The sequence below is a fragment of the Drosophila hydei genome, unplaced genomic scaffold (genome assembly GCF_003285905.1).
Source record: "Drosophila hydei strain 15085-1641.00,03,60 unplaced genomic scaffold, DhydRS2 tig00008122-arrow-pilon, whole genome shotgun sequence".
In the NCBI taxonomy this organism is placed as follows: Eukaryota; Metazoa; Arthropoda; class Insecta; order Diptera; family Drosophilidae; genus Drosophila; species Drosophila hydei.
Window position 1 is genome coordinate 1,332,089 of NW_022045833.1, and position 27,087 is coordinate 1,359,175.

At 37.9% G+C, this 27,087-nt stretch overlaps 1 protein-coding gene across 1 annotated transcript; it reads left to right on the top strand.

The window, feature by feature from the left end:
• The first annotated feature begins 16,585 nt into the window (after positions 1–16,585).
• LOC111605736 (myb-like protein Q) lies at positions 16,586–26,299 on the top strand. Its single transcript, XM_030225088.1, is given in 11 exon segments — positions 16,586–16,770; positions 18,644–19,033; positions 20,666–20,979; positions 22,408–22,480; positions 22,553–22,582; positions 22,585–22,628; positions 22,630–23,457; positions 23,497–23,586; positions 25,249–25,356; positions 25,438–25,963; positions 26,052–26,299. Coding segments are annotated over 10 exon segments (2,322 nt in total). The 5' UTR covers positions 16,586–16,770; positions 18,644–18,891; the 3' UTR covers positions 26,219–26,299.
• The last annotated feature ends 788 nt before the right edge of the window (positions 26,300–27,087 follow it).

Here is a 27,087-nt window from a genome sequence, read left to right on the forward strand (position 1 = left end):
GACAATCTGCTGCCCGGCAGGCATTTCAATTCCAATTTAATTTGTTGCACATGTGCAGATTGTTATTTGACAGCATTCCACTTGGCCAAATTGATGCTGCAATGGCAGACGAGACTGCAAGATTTATATGCACGTCGCATATACATACACATATATATGTATATATATTTAAATATTCCACGCACTTGACGTAAACGGGGCAACCATTAATATGTATATATATATATATATATATATATATATGTGTGTGTGTGCTTGTGTTTGTATTTGTGCATTCATGTTTTAGGCAAAAGGAGCTGCCAAAGGAGTTCATATTTGTTAGCTAGGGCAGGGCACGCACTTAATTAAAAGCCGCCGTCGCCTCAGTGACTGAGGTACAAACTCCCTGAGTCACTCACTGGCTGAGTGACTGGGTGACTGTCTGACTGATGGGCTGACTGAATATTTGCTACATTTTGGGCAAGGAATCGCTTGCAAAATAGATGAAATTGCAGTGCTTAAACTTGCTGAGAGCTATGCAAGAGTTGGGCATTTCGGTTGAAAGAGCTTAGGAACGTGTTGCCGGCTCTTGACTGAGCTTAGAGATGAGCGCGTTATTAACTTCTACAGTTATTTTAGATTTAGACTTTGTGTGTCTTCTAGTTAAATAATATTATAAGAGAACTGAAATTTGGTTGAGATATTTGTAGTTGTATTTTATATAAACAATTTTTAATTCAAGAAATCTAATTTTTTGCATATAAAAGATTTTATTTTATATCTGTATCTTTAAGTACACGAGCATGGTCTGAAATTATTCTGAAAAAGTTGAAGTTGAGAAGTAAAATGAAGAAAAATGTATATAAAGGAATATATGTGTATTATAATAGTTTGAAAGATTTTAACTTAAAAGAAATATATTAATTAATTTAATTTAAATAAATATAAAATTTTAATTTCGTTATGCTATTTAAAATACTTACGTATATTTTATATGGGTAGGTTGACCTATATATACTTTATAATCTATGCGCCATCTTGCCATAAATTCTGGACTTAATATAATTTTATATAATTTTTAGTTATATTGCTATATATACTCTAGTATCAAACATTTTAAAGTTTCATATTTTATTTCTGTAAATGAAATAAATTTATGAAATATTTATAAATATTTTTATAAAATAGTCTATGAGCCTTAGCTAAACATTTATTTATATGTATTTATTTTGTCATATATATTTTAAAATCTTTACAGCTCTCAGCAAAAACACGATACGCTCCCATCTCTAGTTACTGGCTAAAGACATAACTCAAGTGCTTCGCTTCTAGCTTGTGTGTCTCTTTGTCTTTGTGCCTATCTCTCTCTCTCTCTCTCTCTCTCTCTCTCTCTCTCTCTCTCTCTGTGTAATTGCTGAATGACATTGCCCTTTCCGTTTCCGACAGCCTCCTCAGCCGCACTTTGTGCACATTCTTTGTACGTGTTTATTTGCAAATCGCCCTAAATTAGTGGGCGTAACGGCCAATATATTTGCCTAAAAGCAGCTTGAAAGGAAAGTTTTAATATTTCTTTTGTTTCGCTGCTACAAGTGGAAATTTATTTGGGCCTCATTAGACCTGCACAGTGGCCCGCTCATTAGTTCGCTTATTTTTTTTATTTTCATTTCACCTGCGGGGCACGGCTTAATTTGTTTACACAAATCTTGCACTGCTAAAAGCCGCATTTGTTTGACTTGCGCTCAGGAATTTATATAAAAGTGAGGGAGAGAAAACTTAAAAAAAAAAGATGGAAAATGGAAAACAACTTTAACTACTCGAAAAGTTTGTGCTCTTTTGTGCGTTCGCAACAATTAAACAGCCGCTAAAAAATAGTGACTAATGAGAAAAGTTTTAAGCAGCAGCATTACAAATAACCTTTCGCCTTTAGCTCAGCCTTTTTTTTCGATTTTTTTTTGCAGCTTCTCAACTTTTATTTTCTATTTTGCACTTTTCACTTTTTTATATTTCCACATTCTATTGAATTTGAACAGCAATTTTGCCATAAGACGCGAGTTGCCTTAAATCGCTGCATAGTTTATTGCATGCCCCTGTTGGCACGCTTCGCTCTTATCAGCGAGCAGCGAAATAATCACAAACTTTGACACAACTTCAGCTGAAGCTGATAAGCATTGAGAGCGCTTATAATGTAAAATACTTTGCCCAAGTATTTGGCAATAAGTATATATGGGCCAGAGCACGCCAAGCGACCTTTATGCGCATTTAGGGAACTTCAGCTGAAGCCAGGGGGCGGTAAGCTGCTGCTGCTGCTGCTGCTGCCTGCTGTGCCTGTCATATCCTGTAAGCAGAAGTGTCAAGGGATATATGTTGTGTCTGATATTTGCACTTGATTTCTTTTTAGTTTTTGCAACCCAAAAGTTCACGCAAAATTGATAGGCAAATTTGCATGCAGACATCTCTGGCTGCAAAAAAAATATAGCATAGTTTTCAGCTGTTAAAGAAGTGTATTGAGTGTAAGTGCCATGAACACTATTGAAGCTAGAGAGTTGAAATTTTAGATAGTAGTAAATATTAGTAGATAGTAGCATATAGCAATGGATAGTAATAGATAGTAGTAGCAGATAGTAGTAGTAGATAGTAGTAGTAGATAGTAGTAGTAGATAGTAGTAGCAGATATTAGTAGTAGATAGTAGTAGCAGATATTAGTAGTAGATAGTAGTAGTAGATAGTAGTAGATAGTAGTAGTAGATAGTAGTTGTAGATAGTAGTAGTAGATAGTAGTAGTAGTAGATACTAGTAGTAGATAGTAGTAGTAGATAGTAGTAGATAGTAGTAGTAGATAGTAGTAGTAGATAGTAGTTATAGATAGTAGTAGTAGATAGTAGTAGTAGTAGATACTAGTAGTAGATAGTAGTAGTAGATAGTAGTAGATAGTAGTAGTAGATAGTAGTAGCAGATAGTAGTAGCAGATAGGAGTAGTAGATATTAGTAGTAGACCTTTTTACCTTTTTGCTGATAATGCTATAAGTAACATGATCAGTCCTGAGGCGTGGCATATCAGAAAATATTAACATTTTGCATCGAGGCAGTCGACCAAGCGCAACATTCTGACTTCAATTGTCTCAAATTCTGCCAGAAATATTATTTTGTTAATGTTCTGAAAACCCACCATGTAACAGCGCAGATTGTTACCCCACACACACACACACACGCACTCACTCACATGTGGCATGCAACAAATGAGCATTAGAAATGCGCATACATTCGACGCAGCGCTGAAAAGTTTCAGAATTTCAAATTCATGTAGCTGTCTGTGGGCAAATGTGTGCTGAAAGTTGGCAGCGCGTAGTTAGAGACATTTGTTTGAGTTGTGGCCATAATTAAATTTTGCTGTTTGCTAACTTTTAAATAATTTTACAGGCCGTTAAGTTGCCGCTGCTGGAAAAGAAAACCGGACTTTGAAATTGATTTCATGCCATTTTGGCTGCCATTTGCGGCTTTTCCAGCAATTTCCACATGTGCGCCAATCGAGACGCACTCAGCAAATGTGTTGGCTTTTGTGACCGTAATGAAGTAAACTTGTCGCACGCCGGCGTTGGCGTTGGTCTTTGCTTGGATGCCGTAGTCAAATGTTATAAATGCTGTTGCCCCCAGCTGGCTGACAGGATATTTTCATTGGCAGTTAAATAACGCATGAAACTTGTTTACAAATCTAAACTTAATCCTTGCTGCCAGTCAGTCAGTCAGTCAGTCAGTCAGTTGAGCTGAGTTGAGTCGGCGGGTGGCCGTGTTTTGTTCTTTGTGCTCACATTAACCTTAATTAAGTGACAAACAAGAACCGTTGGACCCAGCCGTTGTTGCCCCGAAGTTTGGCTCTGTTGCCCAGCGCCCGAGTTCATTTACAGGCAATTGAATTTTAATAGGATTTGGCCTTCGGCTTCGGGCCCGGCTGGGCCATGTACCCCGTTGAGGCGTCTTCGTCGATTGTCAAGTGTCCATTTGCATATTTGTCGTCGTTTTGCATTGCGCAACTTTATTTTGAAGTCCCCCCGTTTCTGCCCTTTGGCTCCCATTCAGTTCGCTCGTAATTCAATTTATTTGCAATGCTCGCGAAAAACGATTTCTCAGCGGCTGTCTCCATTTTGTGCAGCTATTTTTGGACATTGAAGCATCGAAGTTCGTTGCGGTTAAAGCAGCCGCAAGCCAGTTTAAGGCCGTCTTAACGCATCATTTAAGCCGCTGACAACTGGGCAAGAGGTGAGCGGCGGCCCGAGCTCTGCTGCTCTTAATTAAAGATTAAATGTGCGAGGATTTTGGGCAACAGAAACTGTTTGGCTTTAATGTGTGTGCTGATTGCTTCGCCAGTGACTGGGAGCAGCTGCTTCTGGTCAACTTGGACTTGGCAACTATTCATCCAGTCAGTTAGACAGCCAGCCAGCTAGCCAGCCATCCATCTATCCATCAATCAATCAATTACGCTTAGAGAGTGGCAATAGAACGTGCCTCAAGTTCACTCTGCTCAGCGAAATTTACGACCAACTTTTTGCTAACAACAATGAATTGAAATCTAAGCCAACAACAGCATATTCTCCTAAAAAAAATATATATATATCTATATGTGGCCAAGTGAACTTGTAGCTTTTGCAGATTAAGCTTCAACAAAAACTATCACAGTTTCAATTGGAAATCTCTTTGGCTGGCTTTAGAGCTTATATTACAAATGAATAGCTGAAATGATGTCTATGCTCGTTCACTAAGTGAAAAAGAGTCTTTTGGCTTTGAGCAATGTATATTGTTTTGTTAGAGACTTCAGAGGCTTTTACTTTGTGAGGTGTACATGCAAGGTTCTTTAGATACTTTCGAGGTAGAGACTTGACATGTGGAACATAAATTCGTATAGATCAGACTTACACAAAAATATCAAGATTTTTTTATATTTTTATATTTTTGGAAAGGTGCTTTGGCAACTGTTAGCTTACTCTACAAGTAGATCCACACGCTATAAAGATTGACCAAAAAGATTGGCATTAAAATCGAGTTAGTTATTCACCCTTTTAACAAGTATTGTGCAGTCGTTTACGCCCGACTCTCACACTCTCTTCCATTTAGATTATAGGGCCTCGCTTTTAGTTTTCAGTTAACATTAATTTGTTGGCTTTTGTGTCGTGTTCACAGTGCATTGATTTGACTTTTTAATCAACATATTTTGCCCAGTTGCTTCACATATTCCATATTATAGATTATTTTCATGCTGGTCATGCTTAATGGATTTTACGCCATGTTTTCAATTGTTTATTATTTGCAGTTTTCATTTATGCAATTCACAGTCTGTTGCCATTGCGATTCTTTTGTCTGGCACGCCTCGTTTTAATGCAGCTAAGCTGCAAAGCAATTATTTAACTGAAAAGTGTTTTATATTGGACTACACTGTCCGTTAGACAGCAGGTCCTGCATGAGGCAGTCCAACAAAAGGACATTTTAAATGAATATCAACACAAAATACAATACAATGCACACAATGTTGACTGTGGACTGTGGACTGGTGACTGTTCACTGTTGACTGTCCATTGTTGACATTGAGTAAATGAAACAATATCCCATGTTGTAATGCTTAAATTTAAATAATATTTATTGAGCCAACTGCAGCTGCATCGAGTATTGAAATAAAGTTAATATTTGTTTATTTTAGCTAATTGTTTGACACTGATTCAAATTGTTTAACATAATTGCTTAAGTAAATTTCCATTCATCTTGTTGCAGTCCTTTAGAAGCTCCTCAATCAACGCACAAAATTAATGACATCCTTTTCACAAATAATTGAGATAACTAACTTGTCTATTATATATGCTGTTAGAGTTCAGAGCTACCATCTGGCCAAAAGAACATTATATGGGTACTTATGGTTTCTTAGTTACTAAGGAGTTGAAAGTTGAGGCCAGATGTTCTGTCATTAAATGCGATTCATTCCTGTTGATATCCTGTGAAAATATGCAAGGATATGGCTGAGATAGAAGTCAGATGAGAGATGATATTAGATATATTTAAATTTAATAGGTATTAGTTATTTGGAATTACGATGAGTATTATTTGAGGCCTATAAAATATGTATATGAGACATACAAAAGTTAAAATATATATTTTAGAGACTGATAAGATAATGGACTATGCGTAGTCATATTAATCAATATAATCAATTGTTATTTAACCATCAGTAACTTCTATCATATCATTGCTTATATATATCATTTAATAACATAATTTAATATTTTTAAATATTATTTCATTTGCAGTTCCAGCCGACAGACGCTTTGCTCTTCATTTGATGCCATGCATAAAAAGGATTTGGAATACTCACAGAACTAAATGATCTAAGAAATTATATAGCAGCTTTGCCCGTTTAATGGTTACTAGTAGACCTTTTTATACTTGGTTATATATCATACCATGGATAAAGTCTTGGAAACCTAAAGGATTATATTACTGAGCCATCAATGTGGCTGTTTTTCTCTTAACAGAAGGAAGATGGATGAAAGATTAAAGAAAGGGAAGAGGGAAAATGGAAAATAGAATATGGAAAATGGAAGAAGGAAGGAGGAAGATGGAAGATGGAAGATGGAAGAAGGAAGAAGGAAGAAGGAAGGTGGAAGATGGAAGATGGAAGAAGGAAGATGGGACATGGAAAATGGAAGATGGAAAAAGGAAAATGGAAGATGGAAGAAGGAAGATGGGAGATGGAAAATGTAAGATGGAAAAAGGAAAATGGAAGATGGAAGGTGGAAGAAGGAAGATGGAAGATGGAAGAAGGAAGATGCGAGATGGAAGATGGAAGATGGAAGAAGGAAGAAGGAAGGTGGAAGATGGAAGAAGGAAGATGGGAGATGGAAAATGGAAGAAGGAAAAAACAAGAAAGAAAAAGTCGACGAATGGCGGAAAATAGAAGGTAAAAGCTTAAAGCTAGAAGTTAGCCATTTCTGATATATTCTGTTTTCATAACATGGCAAGGCACACAGGGTATCTGTTAGCCAAGCAAACTTATCAAAAGTTAAGAGCTAACGGCATTAATTCAGAGCAGCCGCATGGCTAAGAGCGATAGCCAGCCCCCACATCATTATGATGCTGTGGCTATACTTAAGTCCATACAGTTACAGTCGCAGTTACATATACCATATGCCATATACACGCACACACGCACACTTTATGTGACACATATGTGTATATTGCATATATCATGACTGGGCAAAAGCACTTTTCATGGCTGCGGCAAACTGCTGTTGACACAATTCTGCGCTGTGATTTCGCTGTGATTTCTGCTGTTGCATTTTATTTACGCGACTGCAATTTATCGAAGTTCGTTGAGTTTCTCTCCCTTCTCTTTTGCACTCTGTTTTATTTAAGCTGTTTGCACATGGCCAATGTCACAATTGCAACTGTAACGGCAGCAACAGCAGCAGCAGTAACAGCAAGTTTCAATTCCCCAATTGCTGCATTGTCAAAAGTTTAAACAAGCTACCAATCAGCGAGAAAGGGATAAAGAGAGAGCGAGAGAGAGAAGGTGGGGAGGAAGAAAGATTGTTTGCATTGCGATTAATTGAATCTGCGTGTTGTTTATTAGCTGACATGCAGATCCCTGCAAGCGTTTGCTTCTGCGTTGCGCTGACAATAATTGCCTTGTGTTGTTCGCAATTAATTAAAAATAATTCGCGTGCGCTGCGCTGCGCTAAAACACAAACACAAGCAAAAATGCTCGAGGCCCCAGGCAGACATGACGTATGCGCAATATTTTATACAAACGTATCAATTGCATTGAACCAACCGAAGTGGGCAGCATAATAATTTGTAATTGTTCAATTATTTATGAAATAAAGTGTTGACATAATTAAACATTTATCAATTCGTCGCCAGAATCAAATTATTTATTCATTGCAAGCGACAAAGTTGGCCCAGGTCTTTATTAATGAAATTAGACCTGCCTTTATCTGGGCTCATGTCATTCGTGTGCTCGGCCATTTGCTGTGATGGCAATTCAATTGCATTTGTATCTCGGACATTAACACTGATTTATAAGCCATAAAACATCGACTAGACGCGCCAAGGCTTTGCCGTTCTCGCTCACTCTCTCTGGTCATAAAATAGGTATAAAGAAAAGTTATGCACAGGCAACAGACTGCGAGTCTGCTGAATGTATTCACGATTGTCATGCCGATATTGTCATGGCTGTGTAAGTGCTATATAAACATGGCCTCGACTGTATGGCGGCCTCGTCTTATTGTTTAAGAAAAGCTAAAACAAATCGCTACAAATAAAAATGTCTAAATTTATTTAACTGAATGCGGACGATATCTAAAGCAAGTTAAAATATGTGTGTATAGATTGACCGCATAAGAGATATAGGAAAAGAAAAGAAGAAAACAGTTTAAGATATTTAATTTATATTTATTTTATTTTAAGACTGCATTCATGCCCTTATATTTTGAGTAGAACATGAAACATCATCTTAAATTCTGAGCTGTCTCTGCTCGCCTAATGCACTTTTCTGAGCCTTTTTCAACATATTATGATCAGCTATATTTCATAAGAATTTACATTTGAATATTGGCTTAAGATTATATAGACATATTCTATACTTTTTAATTGTAAGACAAATAGTCAATGCATTGAAGCCATGATGACGACCTGCAACTGCACGTTGAGTATTAACATCTTAGCCGGAAAATGGCTAAATTTTCTATAATTATTTACATGTACAGATCTAACACGATTCATGATCAAATGACACATCTCATAGAGTATTTCAATAGCTCAATGTTATCAATAACTCAAGCAATAACCAAAATATAGTTATCTGAAGTAGCATCACTCTTGCTGGGCCACATCAGCTTGATGCTCGTCCCATCAATTGCAGTTGGTTTATCTGAATACAAAGAGTATCTGCTAGTCGTGCCGACTCAGTTGCAGTCTTTTTATAATTCTTGCGTTTATGTTTTCGCATAAAAAGTAACAGATAATAAAAACGAAGTCGCACATTTGTTTATTAAGTTTACGAGCGCCTTTTATATAGCTGTCAATAATTGTGGGTGTGGCTCTCAGTGTGTGTGACCTTACGCATTGCGCATTTTGGTTTAATTTGAATGGGAAACCCGTTAATGCAATGTAAACAACAGTTAAATCAAGCCTCTAACTCAATGTTGATACAAGTTAATTGCGTACAGGTGGGACAGCCAAATGTTTGCTTATTTATTTAAGGACCCTTTCATTAGGAGGTCCGAGTACGTGCAACAAAAAAGGCTAGCCTTGGGTCATTTTGTGTTTGTGTGTGTGTGTGCGTGTGCTTTGTACACCTTTTATTATTATGCTGGCGACATTTTAATTGTGCTCAATGCATATTTCATAAGCCGAGCACTAAGAGTTTTAGCCTAAGCGACAGCTAAGCCAAATTGGAAAAAAGGAGCTGATACACGGGCAAGCCGCAGCCGAGTGCCATTGTGCCGCCGTGGCACGTTGTGGCGGATCGCCGTAGTGTTGCAGCCGCAGGTGCGCTTAGTGTGCACTTTAATAAAGTTCTCAAAGTGCGCCAAGTAGCGCATTGTCTTGCGCTCAGCAAATAGCGTGGGCAGTTTCTTCAGTTACAAGAGACAAAATGCAAAAGGGCTGAATGCAAAATGAAGCTCTATCAAAGGAAACAATTTATATATTCAGCTGAAGACTCCTTTAGCGAAGTTAAATAGCAACTAGATTCTATGAAAGTATCGTAAAATGATTATGATAAATGATAGCGTACTAAACTTAACTTTGCCTTATCAACTAATTTTCTTTACTACAATATTTTCACTAATATATTTAGTTTCTTATTATTTTTATTTCTCAAACTTTGACTTCCGTGTGTCGCTCTTTATAGATAGCAGCATCTTCAATTTTTAAATCAAATAGCTTCCTTTTCCTGTCTCATTCGTCTTTGAGTTTGCCTTGCTTTGCTTCAAAGTAATTTTCCAATTTCGTTTTGTGCTGCATTCCCATATCTCTTACAGGCGCTGCTTTAATGAACTCTGAAATTGAAATGAAAAGACAGTATAGTTACGTAACGTATATCAATTTGATATGTGTTAAGAAAGCGAAGAAGTTCATGTAAAAATGGCATTGAATACCTTGAAATCCTTCACCTTGCATATGTATATTGCAAATGAGAAAAAAAAACTGCTGAGAAAAAATTCAATATTAGCGATTTGGGTTTTTAAAAATTAAACTGTGACTTTCTACGGCTCGCATGAGTTTTTAAAAAATCTTGTGAAACTTTCAGCCTTCATAGAATCGCATATTTAAGGAAATCTCAACAGCGTTTACTTAAAGAAACTTGCCGTCCTATAGGCTATAGTTGGTCTATGTATAGTTCTATAGAAAGAGAATGTAGACCAAGACCTATGACTATTATTCTATTATAGAGGATCAGTCTCTCCCCTTTTCCCATTAAATATTAAACTTTACGAATGACGAAAATTAAAAAAACTAATTTAAGAATTTTTAAACTTATACAAAGTCTATTTGTTTAAGCTTTGTATATAAGTTTCGAGTTAAAGATCGCACGCTGATAGTTTTCAAATGAAGTATTAAGATTTTATTTGTTATAAGTTAAATTTGTTAAATAAATACACAAAAATATATATTAAATAAAATTGCAAACACCAATAAATTATAGAAATTATAAAGTTTTTCATATATATTATTTCTATAAATATATTATTTGTAAGAAGTTTTTTATAATTTCTACAATTTTTTTTTAATATATTTTTTATATATTTTACGCAATAATATAGAAAATTTCTAAAGCCAGATAATGCTTCGATTCTCTACTCGATTATAATTTAAGCAGCTTCCTTCGACATATAAGTTATAACAGAATTTTTAAAAATAAGTCAAGCTTAGCTCAAACCGATCTAAGCATGAGACCATATATATAAAAAATTATAAAATATATAAGATATATATAAAAAAAATATGATACTATATAAAGTATATTGTTGTATTTAATTCTTGTATATTTTATGTATATATATATATTTTTATATTTTTTTATATTTCTTTCTTCTTTAGCTTTTTTTAAAAATTATCATAAAAGCAAATCTAAAACTTTATTTTATATATCACCGATTTGAGCGTTTCTCTGCTTTTTGGTTAGTTAATAAGCGGCTCTCTTGTGGCAAAGTTTGGAATTGCTTGCCTTGGGCTGATATGGCTGATACGAGACGCTGATGCCGCTGTCGTTGCTGTTGCCAATGACTTTGGCATCCAGTCAGCCACTTTGCAGCGCGCTGCAACATAATTGCCATAGAAACCGGCAACTGGCAACTGGTAGCTGGTAACTGGCAACTGGCAACTGGCAACTTGTCTGCTGCACGTTGCAAGTTTTGCATTTTGTCTATGGTTAGTTGGGCTGTTGTTGTTCTCAAATTGCTTTTAGTAATCTCTCATAGTTTGTGCTACTGCTGCTGCTGCTGCTGCTTTCTCCACTTTCATCTCAAGGGGCAGCAGGCGTTTACTTTTTTAATTCTACGACGCGATTCTTAATTGCAGGTACTTTCGATAAGTTTTCTTTTTCCTTTGCTCGCTTCTTTCACTTGCTCATTATTATCCCTGGAAGGTTTTTGTCTTACTTTGCCATTGCAATTAGAGTTTTTCTTTGTAATTGAAATGCGCAAATGATTTGATTTCAAGTTTACGCTTTTAATAAAAAATCGCACACTTTTCTTTCGCTCGTGAGCCTCCTTATTGTGTGGGTCATTTTAGCCAAGTGCAAACAACTTTTTCCAAGCAACAGCAACAAGAGTTTGCGATAAAAATGCCTTTTGTGCAAAATAAAAAGTTTTGTTTTTTGTTGTTTGCCGAGTTCATTTTTGTGATACAACCGGGTTGCATTTTGTAGCTAGTTTTAGTACAACTTTTGCCTTCATATATATAAGTGTCCAAGTGTGGGTGGCTGCTCCCTAACGTGTCTGTGTGTGTGTGTATGTGTTGGCTTGTTAAAGTTTGTTTGTCAACTTTTCTTGGCAACTGGGCAAGAAGTTTGCACAATTTTTTAACACTCCATTTATGCGCTTTTATCGCATCAAACATTATTTTTATTTGCTCTATTCAAATGGGCAGAAATGCTTTAATTATTTGCAGCTAGAGAACTTTAATTAAATGCAATAATAACAGCATAGCATTCTGCCAACAATTCAAATTCCATTTGTGGCCGAGCCAAATTTTGGAATTTGCGAGCTGTTCAATGGCTGAGGTCGATTTTCGTTTTGCTTTTGTGGTCGGCTAAATACATGCACACATATGTGCTTTGTTTAGGCCAGCAAATAACTAAGCCATGTTAATTAAATTAAAAGCATCTTATGCGGTCAGCTAGCCCAAGGTATATCGCTCTCAAATACCTATACAGCTGCATGTTTGCTGGCAATAAATGCAGCCTGCAAATCATCTCGCTTTGCATGGCTGCCAAATCCGGTTTCGGCCTCTCGCAATGCCATTGACAAGTGTCTGCAGCAGCCTGCAGCAATTTACATACGGCGAGGAGAGGCGGGGCGGCATCGTTTTAAATATTTACATACAACATTTGCATTGGCAGGCCCTGAGCCTTGGCTGACCTCGCCCCCCTTAAAAAAAGGGGCTCTGCCGCCTCGTGCTCTCTGACACAAAGCTGTCCTTTAGAATTTCTAATTGTTATTTAATTTGCATAAACTTAAGATACTGCCCAGCCTGCGCCACTGGCACTTGTGCTTGGGCTTAGGCTAAAAGGAAACACATGTTCAATTAAATGAATCATTTTTATGGCCCGTCAGCTTTTTGCCTAATTTATAAATCTCTCTTTCAGGGGTCTACTTAAGAATTTAAAACAATTTCTATTAATATTTATGGCACAACTTTATGGCATTCTCTAGGCAAAAAGGATTTGAAGGTCTTAAGCGACGCATAATCATAAATGCTGAGAATTATTGCATAATAAAATCGAACAAAAGCATTTGACAGTTTTATTAAATTTTACGCCGGCCTGCGCCTATTTCTATGAATAGATTTTCTATTTAGAGCCAAGCGCGGGGCGTCCGCTGGCAGGCTGGGTGCAGGTGTCCGCGTCTTACTGTAAAACAATTACTTAAGTGATTTGATTTTCGAGAACAGTCACCAGCTCCCAACCCCACACGCCTCGCGCCGCCCACCGCACCACCAGCAAATGCCATTTCGCATTTCCATGAAATTTGTCAACTTTCTTTCAAGTCGCAACTTAAAGCGCGCCATGGCAAATGAACAAGGCGAAATCGAAACCTTTGTAGAACGGCACTTAAACTGCCCAACAATCCTCATTTGCTCGAAGACATTTAGTTTGAAAACCTTACAAATTACGTTTGATTTCCTTAAGAGAGCTAAAAAAAATGGTGTGGAAGAATAATTGATGACGATGATATATGATGATGATATATGTATCTTTTATCGAGTGTTTTTTTGCCCATACAAATATCGACCTTTGTAAAAGTCTGTCAGTTAGGCCTTGTATCTGCATCTGTCTCAGTTTCAGTTTCAGTCTCAGTCTCAGCCTCAGCCTTAGTCTCAGTCTCAGTCTCAGTCTCAGTCTCAGTCTCAGTCTCAGTCTCAATCTCAGTCTCAGTCTCAGTCTCAGTCTCAGTCTCATTCTCATTCTCAGTCTCAGTCTCAGTCTCAGTCTCAGTCTCAGTCTCATTCTCATTCTCATTCTCATTCTCAGTCTCAGTCTCAGTCTCAGTCTCAGTCTCAGTCTCAGTCTCAGTCTCAGTCTCAGTCTCAGTCTCAGTCTCAGTCTCAGTCTCAGTCTCAGTCTCATTCTCATTCTCATTCTCATTCTCAGTCTCAGTCTCAGTCTCAGTCTCATTCTCATTCTCAGTCTCAGTCTCAGTCTCAGTCTCAGTCTCATTCTCATTCTCAGTCTCAGTCTCAGTCTCAGTCTCAGTCTCAGTCTCAGTCTCAGTCTCAGTCTCAGTCTCAGTCTCAGTCTCAGTCTCAGTCTCAGTCTCAGTCTCAGTCTCAGTCTCAGTCTCAGTCTCAGTCTCAGTCTCAGTCTCAGTCTCAGTCTCAGTCTCAGTCTCAGTCTCAGTCTCAGTCTCAGTCTCAGTCTCAGTCTCAGTCTCAGTCTCAGTCTCAGTCTCAGTCTCAGTCTCAGTCTCAGTCTCAGTCTCAGTCTCAGTCTCAGTCTCAGTCTCAGTCTCAGTCTCAGTCTCAGTCTCATTCTCAGTCTCAGTCTCATTCTCATTCTCAGTCTCAGTCTCAGTCTCAGTCTCAGTCTCAGTCTCAGTCTCAGTCTCAGTCTCAGTCTCAGTCTCAGTCTCAGTCTCAGTCTCAGTCTCAGTCTCAGTCTCAGTCTCAGTCTCAGTCTCAGTCTCAGTCTCAGTCTCAGTCTCAGTCTCAGTCTCAGTCTCAGTCTCAGTCTCAGTCTCAGTCTCAGTCTCAGTCTCAGTCTCAGTCTCAGTCTCAGTCTCAGTCTCAGTCTCAGTCTCAGTCTCAGTCTCAGTCTCAGTCTCAGTCTCAGTCTCAGTCTCAGTCTCAGTCTCAGTCTCAGTCTCAGTCTCAGTCTCAGTCTCAGTCTCAGTCTCAGTCTCAGTCTCAGTCTCAGTCTCAGTCTCAGTCTCAGTCTCAGTCTCAGTCTCAGTCTCAGTCTCAGTCTCAGTCTCAGTCTCAGTCTCAGTCTCAGTCTCAGTCTCAGTCTCAGTCTCAGTCTCAGTCTCAGTCTCAGTCTCAGTCTCAGTCTCAGTCTCAGTCTCAGTCTCAGTCTCAGTCTCAGTCTCAGTCTCAGTCTCAGTCTCAGTCTCAGTCTCAGTCTCAGTCTCAGTCTCAGTCTCAGTCTCAGTCTCAGTCTCAGTCTCAGTCTCAGTCTCAGTCTCAGTCTCAGTCTCAGTCTCAGTCTCAGTCTCAGTCTCAGTCTCAGTCTCAGTCTCAGTCTCAGTCTCAGTCTCAATCTCAGTCTCAGTCTCAGTCTCAGTCTCAGTCCAGTCTCAGTCTCAGTCTCAGTCTCAGTCTCAGTCTCAGTCTCAGTCTCAGTCTCAGTCTCAGTCTCAGTCTCAGTCTCAGTCTCAGTCTCAGTCTCAGTCTCAGTCTCAGTCTCAGTCTCAGTCTCAGTCTCAGTCTCAGTCTCAGTCTCAGTCTCAGTCTCTGTCTCAGTCTCAGTCTCAGTCTCAGTCTCAGTCTCAGACTCAGTCTCACCCCATATCCAGACCTGTATATGTATCTGCATCTATTTCCGTATCTGTATCTGCATATCAATATGTATCTAAATCTGTATCTTCATTTCTATCTACCTCTGCCCGCCACTCCCATCTCTGTTTCTCTCGCAGTCTATCTCTATTTCTCTCTCATATCACCTTTCATTTCATATCAAATGCAATTAATTGTGAATGGGCACACAAGCTGAGCACATGAATTGTAATTTTACAATTCTAGGAAATTCATATTCTGATTTATATGTAGAAGCATATTTGAGCTTAGCTAAATAATAACGACCATCAAATATGTGCCGCAGCAGCAACAACTACAACAGGCAAATGCCAATATTGTCAAGCTGTTATGCCTCATAATTTCACAAAGATGATTGTTTCTGTTGTTGTTGTCTGTGGCAAAGTGAAAATATTGCAGGCAATTGACATTTTTCAGATGTCAGCCCACATTGATTTCCGTTTAGTTGGCTGACTTTGGGTGGCCGGAAACACATCGATTGCGTTGCCATTTATGACATATTCATGCCATACATCATATATACACATATATCATATATCATATATCGCATATCGTCTATGAGACATGTGCCAACTGTTGCGTGCTTAACGGCATTTATGTTTATGCACATGGCCAAGATATGTGTGCGCGAAGTGAAGTGTGACAGCGCGACACTTGATGAATATGAAAATGATTTTTTATGTAAATGTAGCGCATGAAATTTATAAAAGAAATTAGCAGCTGAAAGCACTCGCATATATGGCTAAAAAGAATTCTCGGTGAGGGGAGTGTGGGAATGGGCAACTGTTGACAGTTATCCTGACACAAACACGCATTGTCATGTCTAACAAGCGTCAGCCCAGCCTGGGTCTGAGCCTTCACATCGCCTGTCAGTCAGAGGCAGTCAAGTGTTGCCTTGTGTGTGTGCCAGGACATTTACATATTTACACTTTACGCAGAAATAATCATAAAAAAAGCCAACGTTTATGGCTGTGTGCGTAAAGCTGCGACTGTTGTTGCAATGTTAACGTTTAATGGATGGCGACAACAACAACAACAGCAGCAACAGTAAAAACCTGCCCAAAGGCTGCCCAAATGCAATTTGCACAAAGAGGCTGAGAAAATGGCTGCACAAAACTGAATCATTTTAATATAATTTGCAGGCAAGTCAACGCACACACCGACTGTTAGTTAACAGCACGTTAACAGCGAGCGCACTGTTAAGTGTCTGCGCTCAGCTGGGCTGTGTTTAGCGCACTCGAACTCATTCATAAAAAGCCAACAACTGAGAGCGTATGCTTAACAGCAGGAGAGCGCGCAGATTGAGCTGTTGGATGCTGCTGTTGCTATTCGCCAGCTGCTGTGGCTGCTTAAATAGACATCACACAGCATCTGGCGGCAACAGTGGCCACTGCAGCGTTGAGCCTGAACGACGCGTTTCTCATAGCACACAGTACGTAGTCGCCGCGTATCACTCAGCCAGTTAGTCAGTCAGTTTGATTAGACGCGTGAAGCGTGCTAAGTGCAGCGCATAATTTGTCTGACCTGCATTTGCTGATTAACACCAAATTTAATTATGTAATTAGCCAAGTGCTTTAATTATATGTAAACAAACTGTGTGTGTGTGAGTGTGTGTGTGTGTGTGTGGGTGTCTGTGCATGCATATAAATTAAAATTGGAAATTTAATCAGTGACTGAACATGTGCATCGGAAGTTGTTACAAATTAAACGTAAATCAAATATTGCGCATACGCCCCAACGGCCAGACAAGGAGTCTGCAGTGACACTAAAAGTTATCAAAGCTTTGTTGTGACTGTGTGTGTGTGTGTGTTGGTGTTTGCCTCGTGTCTGTGCATTGCGCTAATTTCTCACACTTCAAACGTCTGGCAATGAATTTCCGTTTCCCCTCACGCTGGCTGCCAGCGCTTCGCACTTCACGTTCCACATTCTGATTTCCTGCTTTCTTTGGATTTCGCTTTGTGTTTGTGTTTTATTTTTTTTTTGCCACTTTTCGCTTTTGGCTTTTCACTTCCGCATTTGGCTCGCAGCGAATTGTTTAGCTCAAGTGTTTTGTTTTACTCAGTTCTATGCTCGCTACTCGTACCTCTGATTGTGTCTCTCTATCCTTTTATGCCATAAATTAAGCACTCTGACAGTGCACTTACCTTAGCTTTGTTTGCCGATAAACACTTTATGCGAATTTGAGCTCTGCATTAGCGCCACGCTCTGCTCTTTCAAGCCTTTCAATGGCCAAAGTCCTTGTTAGTTTTTGGCTTGCCTTGGCTGAGCTGCCCTGTAACCAGCAGAGCGCGAGCCGATGAAGACTTTGTGGGCTTATCTTGAAATCTTTTATTTTTTTTTGGGATTTCTGATTTAGATTGTTTAAATATTCAAGAAAATATGCCAACGATAGCTAATATTATGTTTATTATTTATGTTTTGATATGTTAGAGATATGTTCTTACTGAAATATTTATATATATTTTTTTAAATTAAACGTGGATATAAAATCTGAAATATTTATTACTTAAACTTTTATATTCATTTGTAATATTTGCTAAGATATTTTTTTATATACTCATAGCTGGCTGGCAGAGAAATATATTAAGCTGAGATATAGATAGCAAAACTCTGACTTATGATTTATGAACTGCGAGAGAAATAAGTTTCGCTCTTTCTCTTCTTATGGATGGTACAAGCAATAGACAGTCTCTAAGCGTAATTTCTGATATTTATTTCTTTAATAATAATTATCTTTTCCATGATTATAAACGCTCAATTAAATATCAGCCCTAGCTATTAGCACATTCAAGCCTTTATGCATCATTAAATCTAAGTAGTTCATTAACTTTCAGAGCCAGCTCTCCTGGTAGATATGCTTGCAGCAATATGTTTGTGTAGTAGCAGTCATTATGCAAATTTTAATGAGGTTTTGCTTATTTTTACTATTTATTTTAGTTAGGGGCAACTTGGAAACTTAGACCCATCAACGCTTTCTTTTGATTAGCTAATGGCGTTTATTTGATTTCAAATTGTTTACAACACGCGCAGCTGAGCTGAGCTGAGCTGAGTAGAGTTGGGTGGGCTGCTCTTGTGTCTTGTGCCTGTTGGCCAACTTTTTGCTGCCTCTCTTGTATAAGGCACGTAGCGCGAAAGTGAAGAAACACTTGTTGGTTGGCGGGCAGGTTGGTTGGCTTGTCTCGCTCATTGGATGGGGAGGACGTTCGGTTAGTTGGTTCGTTGCTGCTGCCTGGCACGTAGCAGCGGGCAAATCACAGTTGTGCGATTACCAACTTTGCAAATGAATTGAATATAAGCAATGGGAATGGTAATAGATGTTTCAAATAACATGCAGTCACATACATATACGGGCGTTGCGCAAGCACAGAAAACTGTTGCCTACTTACGAGGGCAGCCGTCAAGTGCGTAATAAAAATAACACAAGCAACAGCCCGCAGCAAACAACTAACTGCAGCACTCGTACTAAAATAAACTACCATACAAATAAATAATAGAAGAAAACAAGAAGCCGAAGAAGAAGAAAAACAAACAAACAAACAACGAAAAGAACTGTGAACCGTGTCTTTTGTGCGAAGGTTGTTTATTTTGTGAGCAAAGCGCAGTAGAATGCGCCACTAAGTGCAAGTGAAATCCACAAAGGACGAGGACGACGGCAACGGAAACGGAAACGAGCACAACATGCCACGACTTATTAGCAGTTGCAGCAGCCACCAGCGAGCCATCAGCATGACAAGCATCAATTGTTTGTGGCTCGCTCTGCTGCTCGGCCACAGCTGCAACATCTTTGGATTACTGCGTCTCGAACAGCACCTGGTCGAGGGTGAGTCCCAAACAAATGTAAAAGGCATTACACAGTTCGTTTACTCCAAGCGAATCTGGTACTAAATGCTAAGCTAGATATAAAAGCTTTACTATGTTTCAGATTTTGAGCATATCTTGCATTCAAAAGCTTAGCTTTCCAAGAAATTCTATGCACATGAGGCAGGCAGCAGTCTAAGCGAATATATATATCTATTTTTAGATAATTATTTGATTACAGATAAAATTATTTTTAGATAATAATTGCTTCAGGTTCAGTCAATAGTAAATCATTTTGAAGCTTTTAAGTGAAAATTGTAAAATTAATTGAAAAAGATAGAAGAAATAAGTAGACACAAGCTCTACTTTTATATAAATCGATTTTATTGTAGTGTTAAAACTTTCTTGCAATATATCTTCTTTAATTTACACGATCTTTAAATGGCCAAATTTTTTTTTAAGAACATTTTTATTGGCAATTCATATAAATATTTGAGGAAGTAAAGCTTTAGAAAACTTTTTTATATTATTTTATTTTTTTTATTTAACATTATTTGTCAACAAAATGAAGCATTATTTAATTAATTATATTATTAATATTGTAATATTATATTGCTTTTATATTTATTTATAATTATTTTTTTATTTTTAAACAGTTTTATTTTTGAATGAAAAAATCTTGAACCAAATATTGAAATTTATTAAGCAATTATACTTATTATTATTTAATAATATTAAATATTAATATTTATATTTATGTATTTTCTTTCTGTAATTTAACTATTTTTGATATTAATAATAATATAAATAGAAATCTTGACAAAATTACTAATTATTTTATGCAATCTATGATTATGATTATCTATGATTATTAATATTTATTTATTAGCATAATTTATTTTTTACATTTTTTTCTTTTTACCATATTTGAAAGTAATTATATTTCAATTTTTTTTTTTGGTTAAACATTTTTTATTTAAAAAAAGCTAAACAAAATGGCCTAAAATTGTAATGCTTTAAATCTGTGTCAAATAAATTATGCACATTTTATGAGCGCACGCTTCAATTGTGTTTTACGTTTTCCATTTGTGATTTGCTTGGTTTCGTCCGACTCCGGTTTATGTCATTATGAGCGCAGCTTTTTGATTTAATGACAAATGCCATAAAACACACAAGCACACACACACACACACATCCACACAAATCTCTGCCTGAATGCGTGTGTGTGGAGCTTGTGTTTTATGCGCGCTTTTGATTTATATCCAAGTGCTCGCAAATGTTATGCTTTTCATTATTTTTTATGATAATTTATCAAATATGTGAGCAGCATGAAGAACAACAAAACAGCGGGCAAAAAATAAGAAAAATGTGTGAGCAAACGCAAACAGTTGGCAGTCGTTAGTCGTCAGTCGTCAGTTTATGACCTTTTAGGAAAGGTGGCAACAGCCTGCTGATTGCGGCTTAGCCTCAATAATAGCCCACAAAACGGTTTTAGACCAGTTAGCCAAAGCTTTAAATAACCTTCAAGCAGCAGCAACAAAAACAACAACAACGATAACGCCGAGAGTCAAAAGCCAATTCAACAGCGGCTTATTGCGCCTTTTTTGCTTTCTTCTCCTTGCCCTCTTTTTACCTGCCGCTGCTGGCATCACAGCACTGCCCTTTGAGTATTTGGATGAGCACGTGGACGACTTCAACTACGACCTGGACGAGGCACAATCCCAGGCCAAATACGATGCACGACTGCTCTCCGAACAAATGCTGAGCGACGCTGAGCTGCAGCAGCGTGCAGACATTGAATCTGGCATTAGCTCCAATTCCAACACCAAAACCAACAACAACAACAACAACCAAAACAACTTCAATGCCAACTCGAACAACGACTTGGCGGCCGAGGACGACTTGGAGCCGCATAGCAGAGCAGCGGCATGCTTCACAAATGGCCACAAGTACACACACGGACAAAAGGTAAGCACAACTCACTCACACACTCACACACTGGTGGCTGAGTAGGACTTTGCTACATTTGCTGCACCTGTGCTCTCAGCCATGCTACCTGTGCGAATATTCATATGCGGTTGCACCGCCTGCTCTAAACGGCATTTTCTTGCTCCTGGCTGTGTTGCAAAATGACTTATTCAGACCTTGATTTCACAGTTGCAACTGCTGGCGAAAGCTGTTTGATAAATGTGGTTTTAGCCATGGTTTAACAAGCCATATATATGCTATGATATCAACGGCATATTTATATCTCATCCCAACAAGTCGGATTTGGTCTATTTGCTGAATGTTTTAATATAACAATAAATGTGTAGATTTTAATAGATGTATATAATATATGAAATATACTTTAAATATATTCAACAATTTATAAACAATTATTATATTTTTTAAAATTGTTTTTCTAATTAGAACTTGAAGAAGAAACCTGTTTAAAACTGTCTGGCTAGCTTTTATCATTTCAGAAACTTTTTCATTTTATAAACAAATAAGAATACTTAAAAAATATTCTATTCACAAATTAAGTTTTTTATTGAAATATATTTTCAAGAAAAAACTATAGAAAATTATACACAAATATAAAATCAATCAAAATTCTGCTCATACTTCGCGCTACACAAAGAATTCTTAAGCAAAAAAGTTTTTTTGCACACATTTGAAATCTTAAAGAAAAAGTTTTTAATTGAAAATTAAATTTTATTTTGTTGCACATTTTAAATAAATTATAGAAAAAACTTTGAACGAGTAATTTGCTTGCATTTTAGATTTAAGTTCGAGAAAAGTTTTGTGTTTCATTAAAAAGTTTAGCTATTTATTAATTAAGAGTCAGAGAAATCAGGCTGCCGCTAGTTGCTCAAGTATCATGTTCAGCAATTCATTTCATATATAAATATATATTCATGAACTTTTAATAAAAATGGAAAAACTGAAATTTTGTTTGACAGAAATTGTCCAGTCAAACGGAAGGCTCGCTACAGTTCAGTAAATACATTTTATTAAAATTCCATTTAACAATTTGTAAAGATCTCTTAGCAATTAGCATATATATTTTTTCTTCGTAATTATTTCACAGTTGCCGCTCTTTTGATGCAATTTTAATTGAAGTTAAATTTCAAGTATTTTTCTAGCATTTGGCTTCAATTCTAGTTTGGTACCAGCTGTTACTGCATTCGCATTCATTTCAGTGTTTTTGGCTTTTTGCTTGTTGACCAAAGAGAAAAAAAACAATAACCGAACAACCGAACAACGTGACATTTCGCACAGCAACAAACACACAACAACAAAATGTTCGATATTGTTTTTTGGGGTTTTGTCCCCTCCTAAATAGCGAGGGCGAGAGTTTTGTTAAGCCCTTGTATTTTTTTCTGGTTTCTTCTATGTTCTTTTCTGTGACAGGTGCCGCGCTTTGATGCCTGCGAGGTTTGCCTTTGCATGGATGGTGAAATCTTTTGCTGGTGGGAAAAATGCGGTTAGTTTGAATTCAGTTTTATGTGTTTTAATACACAAAAATGAAGATGAAACTTTTTGCTTTCTAAAGCAGATAAGGCGAATGTAAACAGACCAGAGACAGCAACGATGGAGACGGCGACGGCAACGGCGATGGCGACGGCGACGGCTACTGCAGCTATAGCTAGCGACTATTCGGATCCATATCGGTACGAGACCACAACGAGAAAATCAACAAAAGTGCATAAGATGGGCAGGAAAGCGGGCAAGCGGCATAAGCATCACAAGAATCAAAAGAATTTTAATGACTACGAAGTTTACCAAAGCCGCAAGCAGGCGCCGGATTATGAAAAGCCAGACATAAAGCAACAACAACAACAAGCGAAAAGCGACAGCATTGGCAACCACAGCAGCGAGGCCAGCAACTACAATATAATCAAGCAACACAAACACGAGCCGCAGCAAAAGTTGGCAACGGCAACGCTCCAACAGCAGCCGAAGGAACCTTCGCAGCAGCAGCAGCAGCAGCAACAGCTTCACTTGGCAGCTGCTGTTAATCAAGCAGCAAAGGAAACGCATTATCAACAGCAATTGCCAACGCCTCAGCAGCAGCAACACCAGCAACACCAGCAACAACATTTGCACGCCCATCAGCAGCCGCACTCGTCCAGCAAGATTTTAAATTTTCCCGAAAATTTGCCTGCGCTACTTTATTATGACTACAAAACGGAGGAGCATGAACATCATCAGCATCAGCATCATCAGCAGCATTTGCTGCATGAAAAGCAGCGACTGCTGCAGCAGCAGCAGCAACAACAGCTGCGCCAGCAACAGCAAAAGATATTGCAAAAGGCGAACGCAGTTGTTGAACCCCACACAGTCTTGGGCATTGATAAAAACTTTGATGAGGCGGAAACCGACAGCGATATTTTGCCCGAGCCACCGACCAAGCGACCAGCAGCAGCATTGACAACCAGCAGCAATAGCAACGGCAACGGCAACAGCAAGGCGACAACAATGGCTTCTGCAGCAGTTGCAACAACAATTGAAATGATGACAACGCCGCGCAGCCAACAAGCAGCAGCAGCAGCAGCCGCAGACACAGCGGTTGCCATGGCAAATACAAATGTGAGTGCAAATAAAAAATAAAATATAAGCAATCAGACTTTACATTCAACTGGCAAAATACTGAATACTCTGCAGACAGTTGGCAGCCTTAAGATAAGGCTTAAGCACTTTCCTTTGACTCTGATCGATAGACATCTTTGAGTGGCAAAATTGTTGTTTATGCAGTCATTGAAATGCTTATCGTTTCATAGTCAAAGAATATTGCTTTCAATTTGTTTATAAATATAAAGAAAAATACGTCAATAATAAATGAAAACTATTGCAGCTTATGTCCTAAGCCAGAGAGAGAGGGAGAGAGAGATAGAGGGAGAGATTGAGAGAATATGGAAATGGGTTAATAATTTGCTGGAGTATAAAATGCTTGAGAATAAATGTGTTCTTGGTTTAAAGAAACTTTTAGCCTTTTCAGCATATTTTTTATTATTGACTTAAGCCAAATATTTTCAAAAATTCATCAATTTACTTTTTGCTTATATATATTTTTTTTTGTTTTATGGAAAATATTGTCATAAATTTAAGCTGAAATTATTCTTTTGCTTGTAAGATACTCGTGGCTGCTTCAAAGGATTTATACACCACATGATCCAATTGAAGACTTCAAGCGGGTTCATGCAAAGAATGTTTAGGCATTTTCTATTATATTTTCTCTTTATTTTCTTTTTATTTATTTTAAATTTTTGATTTTTGGCAAATAATAAAAAAGCAATAAATAAAATATAATAGCTACCAACCTAACAGAGAGCCAGCTATAAATATATAAAATATATAAGTTTAATAAATATTTTTTTAGTTGAAATTCTTTTTGAAAATATTTATAAATTATATTACTGGGCAAATAGCTTAATTGATGAACGTTTTTAAATGATATTTCTGTTTGGCTGATAATGAAACCTATGCCAAAAATGTCTTTAAAATAGAATTATAACATTATTAAAACCTAATAATATATATATGCTATATGTATGGATATAAGTGTATGTATGGCTTCCAAAAATGGAATTCACTTCATTGTTTATAATTCTAGTCTACAAAAGCTAACAAGAGAATCGTGAACTAATTCTAGACATTGGCAGGCTTTGGATCTTGGCACCTTAGAAACAGTTAGTTTAACATATCATATTTGATTCAAAGTCTAGTCAAGTGTATCTGCAGTACAATATCTAAATAAATAATAGTCTTAAAACTATTTACTTTTTAACTTTGCTGAAATACCCTTACTGAAAGCGTATAACAAAATACCCATAAGCCGCAGCAGCAGTAGCAATAGCAATAGCAGCAGCAGCAGCAGCAGCAGCAGCAAATGCCAGTGGTTGCTGCTGCAGTCAGTGACCCGAGTGGGGGAGTGACAGACAAGAGCTGCTCCTAAAGTGTAGCCAATTAAGTTTTTAAGGATCGTGCACTTTATGGACATGCACTGGAATCTGTGGCAAAGCTTTTAGCAAAAAGAATATTTTATGCTCGAGCTGTTTTATTATTTATTCGAATTTAATGCTTATACAGCTGACCTCAAGGCAGCAGAAATGAGACTTGATGAAGAATATTTAGTAGCCATTAGGCTGGGACATGACTGAGGGCTGCCACTTTAACGATCCATTAAATTGCATTATATTAAGTTTATTATAATAATCAAAATGGGATTAATGTGCCTGTGTGTGTGTGTAGCTGCAACAGGATCAGGAAATTGAGGAAGCTGACGATGCATTTCATCGCTGGCTGACATCGACGGAACTCAATGTTGACAGCACAAACACGCTCGACGATAGCTTGACAGCAGCAGCAGCAGCACCAGCAGCAGTAGCAGCAGCATCAGACGCAGCCGTCGGTGCAGCAGCATCAGATGCTGTTGAGCAGCAGGAAACACCAGCATCAACAATAATCGATGATGTTGGTATTAACAAAAGCAACAACAGCAAAGACAATGGCAACAGGCACGGCAACAACATAGCTGACAATGCGGATGCTGTGTTCTTTCGTAGCTCCTACAATGATTACAGCAGTGAATTCAATGGCAGCGTTGTCAATATTGACATTACGCTAACTGCTGTCGATGTGCATCCACAGCGTCCACAACAGCAGCACCAGCAGCAGCAGCAGCAGCAGCGGCAGTTGCCCAAAGCGCAAATGGATTTAATTGCAAATGACAACCAAACGTCTGACGTGGACGCAAGACAACAAACAACAATGCAACCAACGGCAGCAGCCACAACAGCAGCAGCAGCAGCAGCAGCAACAGCAACAGCAGCAGCAGCAGCAACAACAACGCCGCGGGCGCCCATCACCAACAGCAGCAGCAGCAATCAGTATGTGCCGCCCTATACGCTGACAACGATTATAACAACAACGCCTCTGGCAACGGGGCGTATGTGCAATGTGCTTGGTAAGTTGACAACAACAACAACAGCCCGTATAACGACAACAACAACTAAAGTAAGAACAACTCTCCACTCTATTGATTGCTGTTGCAGGCAAATTGTATAAAATTGGTGAAATTCTGCCACAGGACACCGGCAACTGTTTGCAATGCATTTGCACCGATGCGGTGACACCTGATGAGCTGCCCAGCGTCACGTGCAGTCCGCACAACTGCCCGCCGCTCGTGCTGCCCGACCTGTTCGATGCGACTGGTTACTGAGGTTACGGGTTTGTGCTGTAAGTTGCGAAAAATCTGGCGAAACATACAAAAAAAAAACAACAAATTCAACTCAAATTACAATACGAAACATACATATATATATAAATTGAAACAGAAAATTGGAAATTGAAAAAAGCAAAGAAATAATAATGAGGTAAAAATGGAATTAATACAAATTAATTGAATTTTAATTGAATTGGATTTAAGCATGGGCATTCATTAAAATCTTCAACTGCAGCAAATAACTCATATATGAAACTAATTAAACACACGCCCGCACACACACACACGCACATACAACACACACAACTGTAGCTCAGTCTCTGTGCTAACTCGACAATTTATGGATTTCAATGTAAAGCCCTCCCTATCATGAGTGCAATGCACACTCACTAAAACAAATACGAAAAACCTATCAACATATACACACTTACACACACACTCACACGCACGCACACACGTAGCCATATGTGTGTGCTAAGTGGAACAGATCAAATTGCTGAGAGCAAAGCCTAGTTTATAAGCTTAATGTTTATGCATTTTACATACGACAACAACAAAACAGAAACGTAGTCGAGCAATTCAACATACAACTCTGCCCACCCTCTCTACCATTCATCGTCACACACAGCATGCAAATGAATGTATACACCATTAGAAATTTTAAAGAATTTATAGATGTACTCGAAAAAGCCCAGCAAACACACAAATCTCAATATCTACGTATACACACTCTACTATATACCCGCATATATAGAAATATACATATATATACATAATATTAATCTATAAATATTTATTTTATCATAAGTACATACATATATACATATATATCGGATAGGTATATATACCCTGTAGCCAGTTATGTC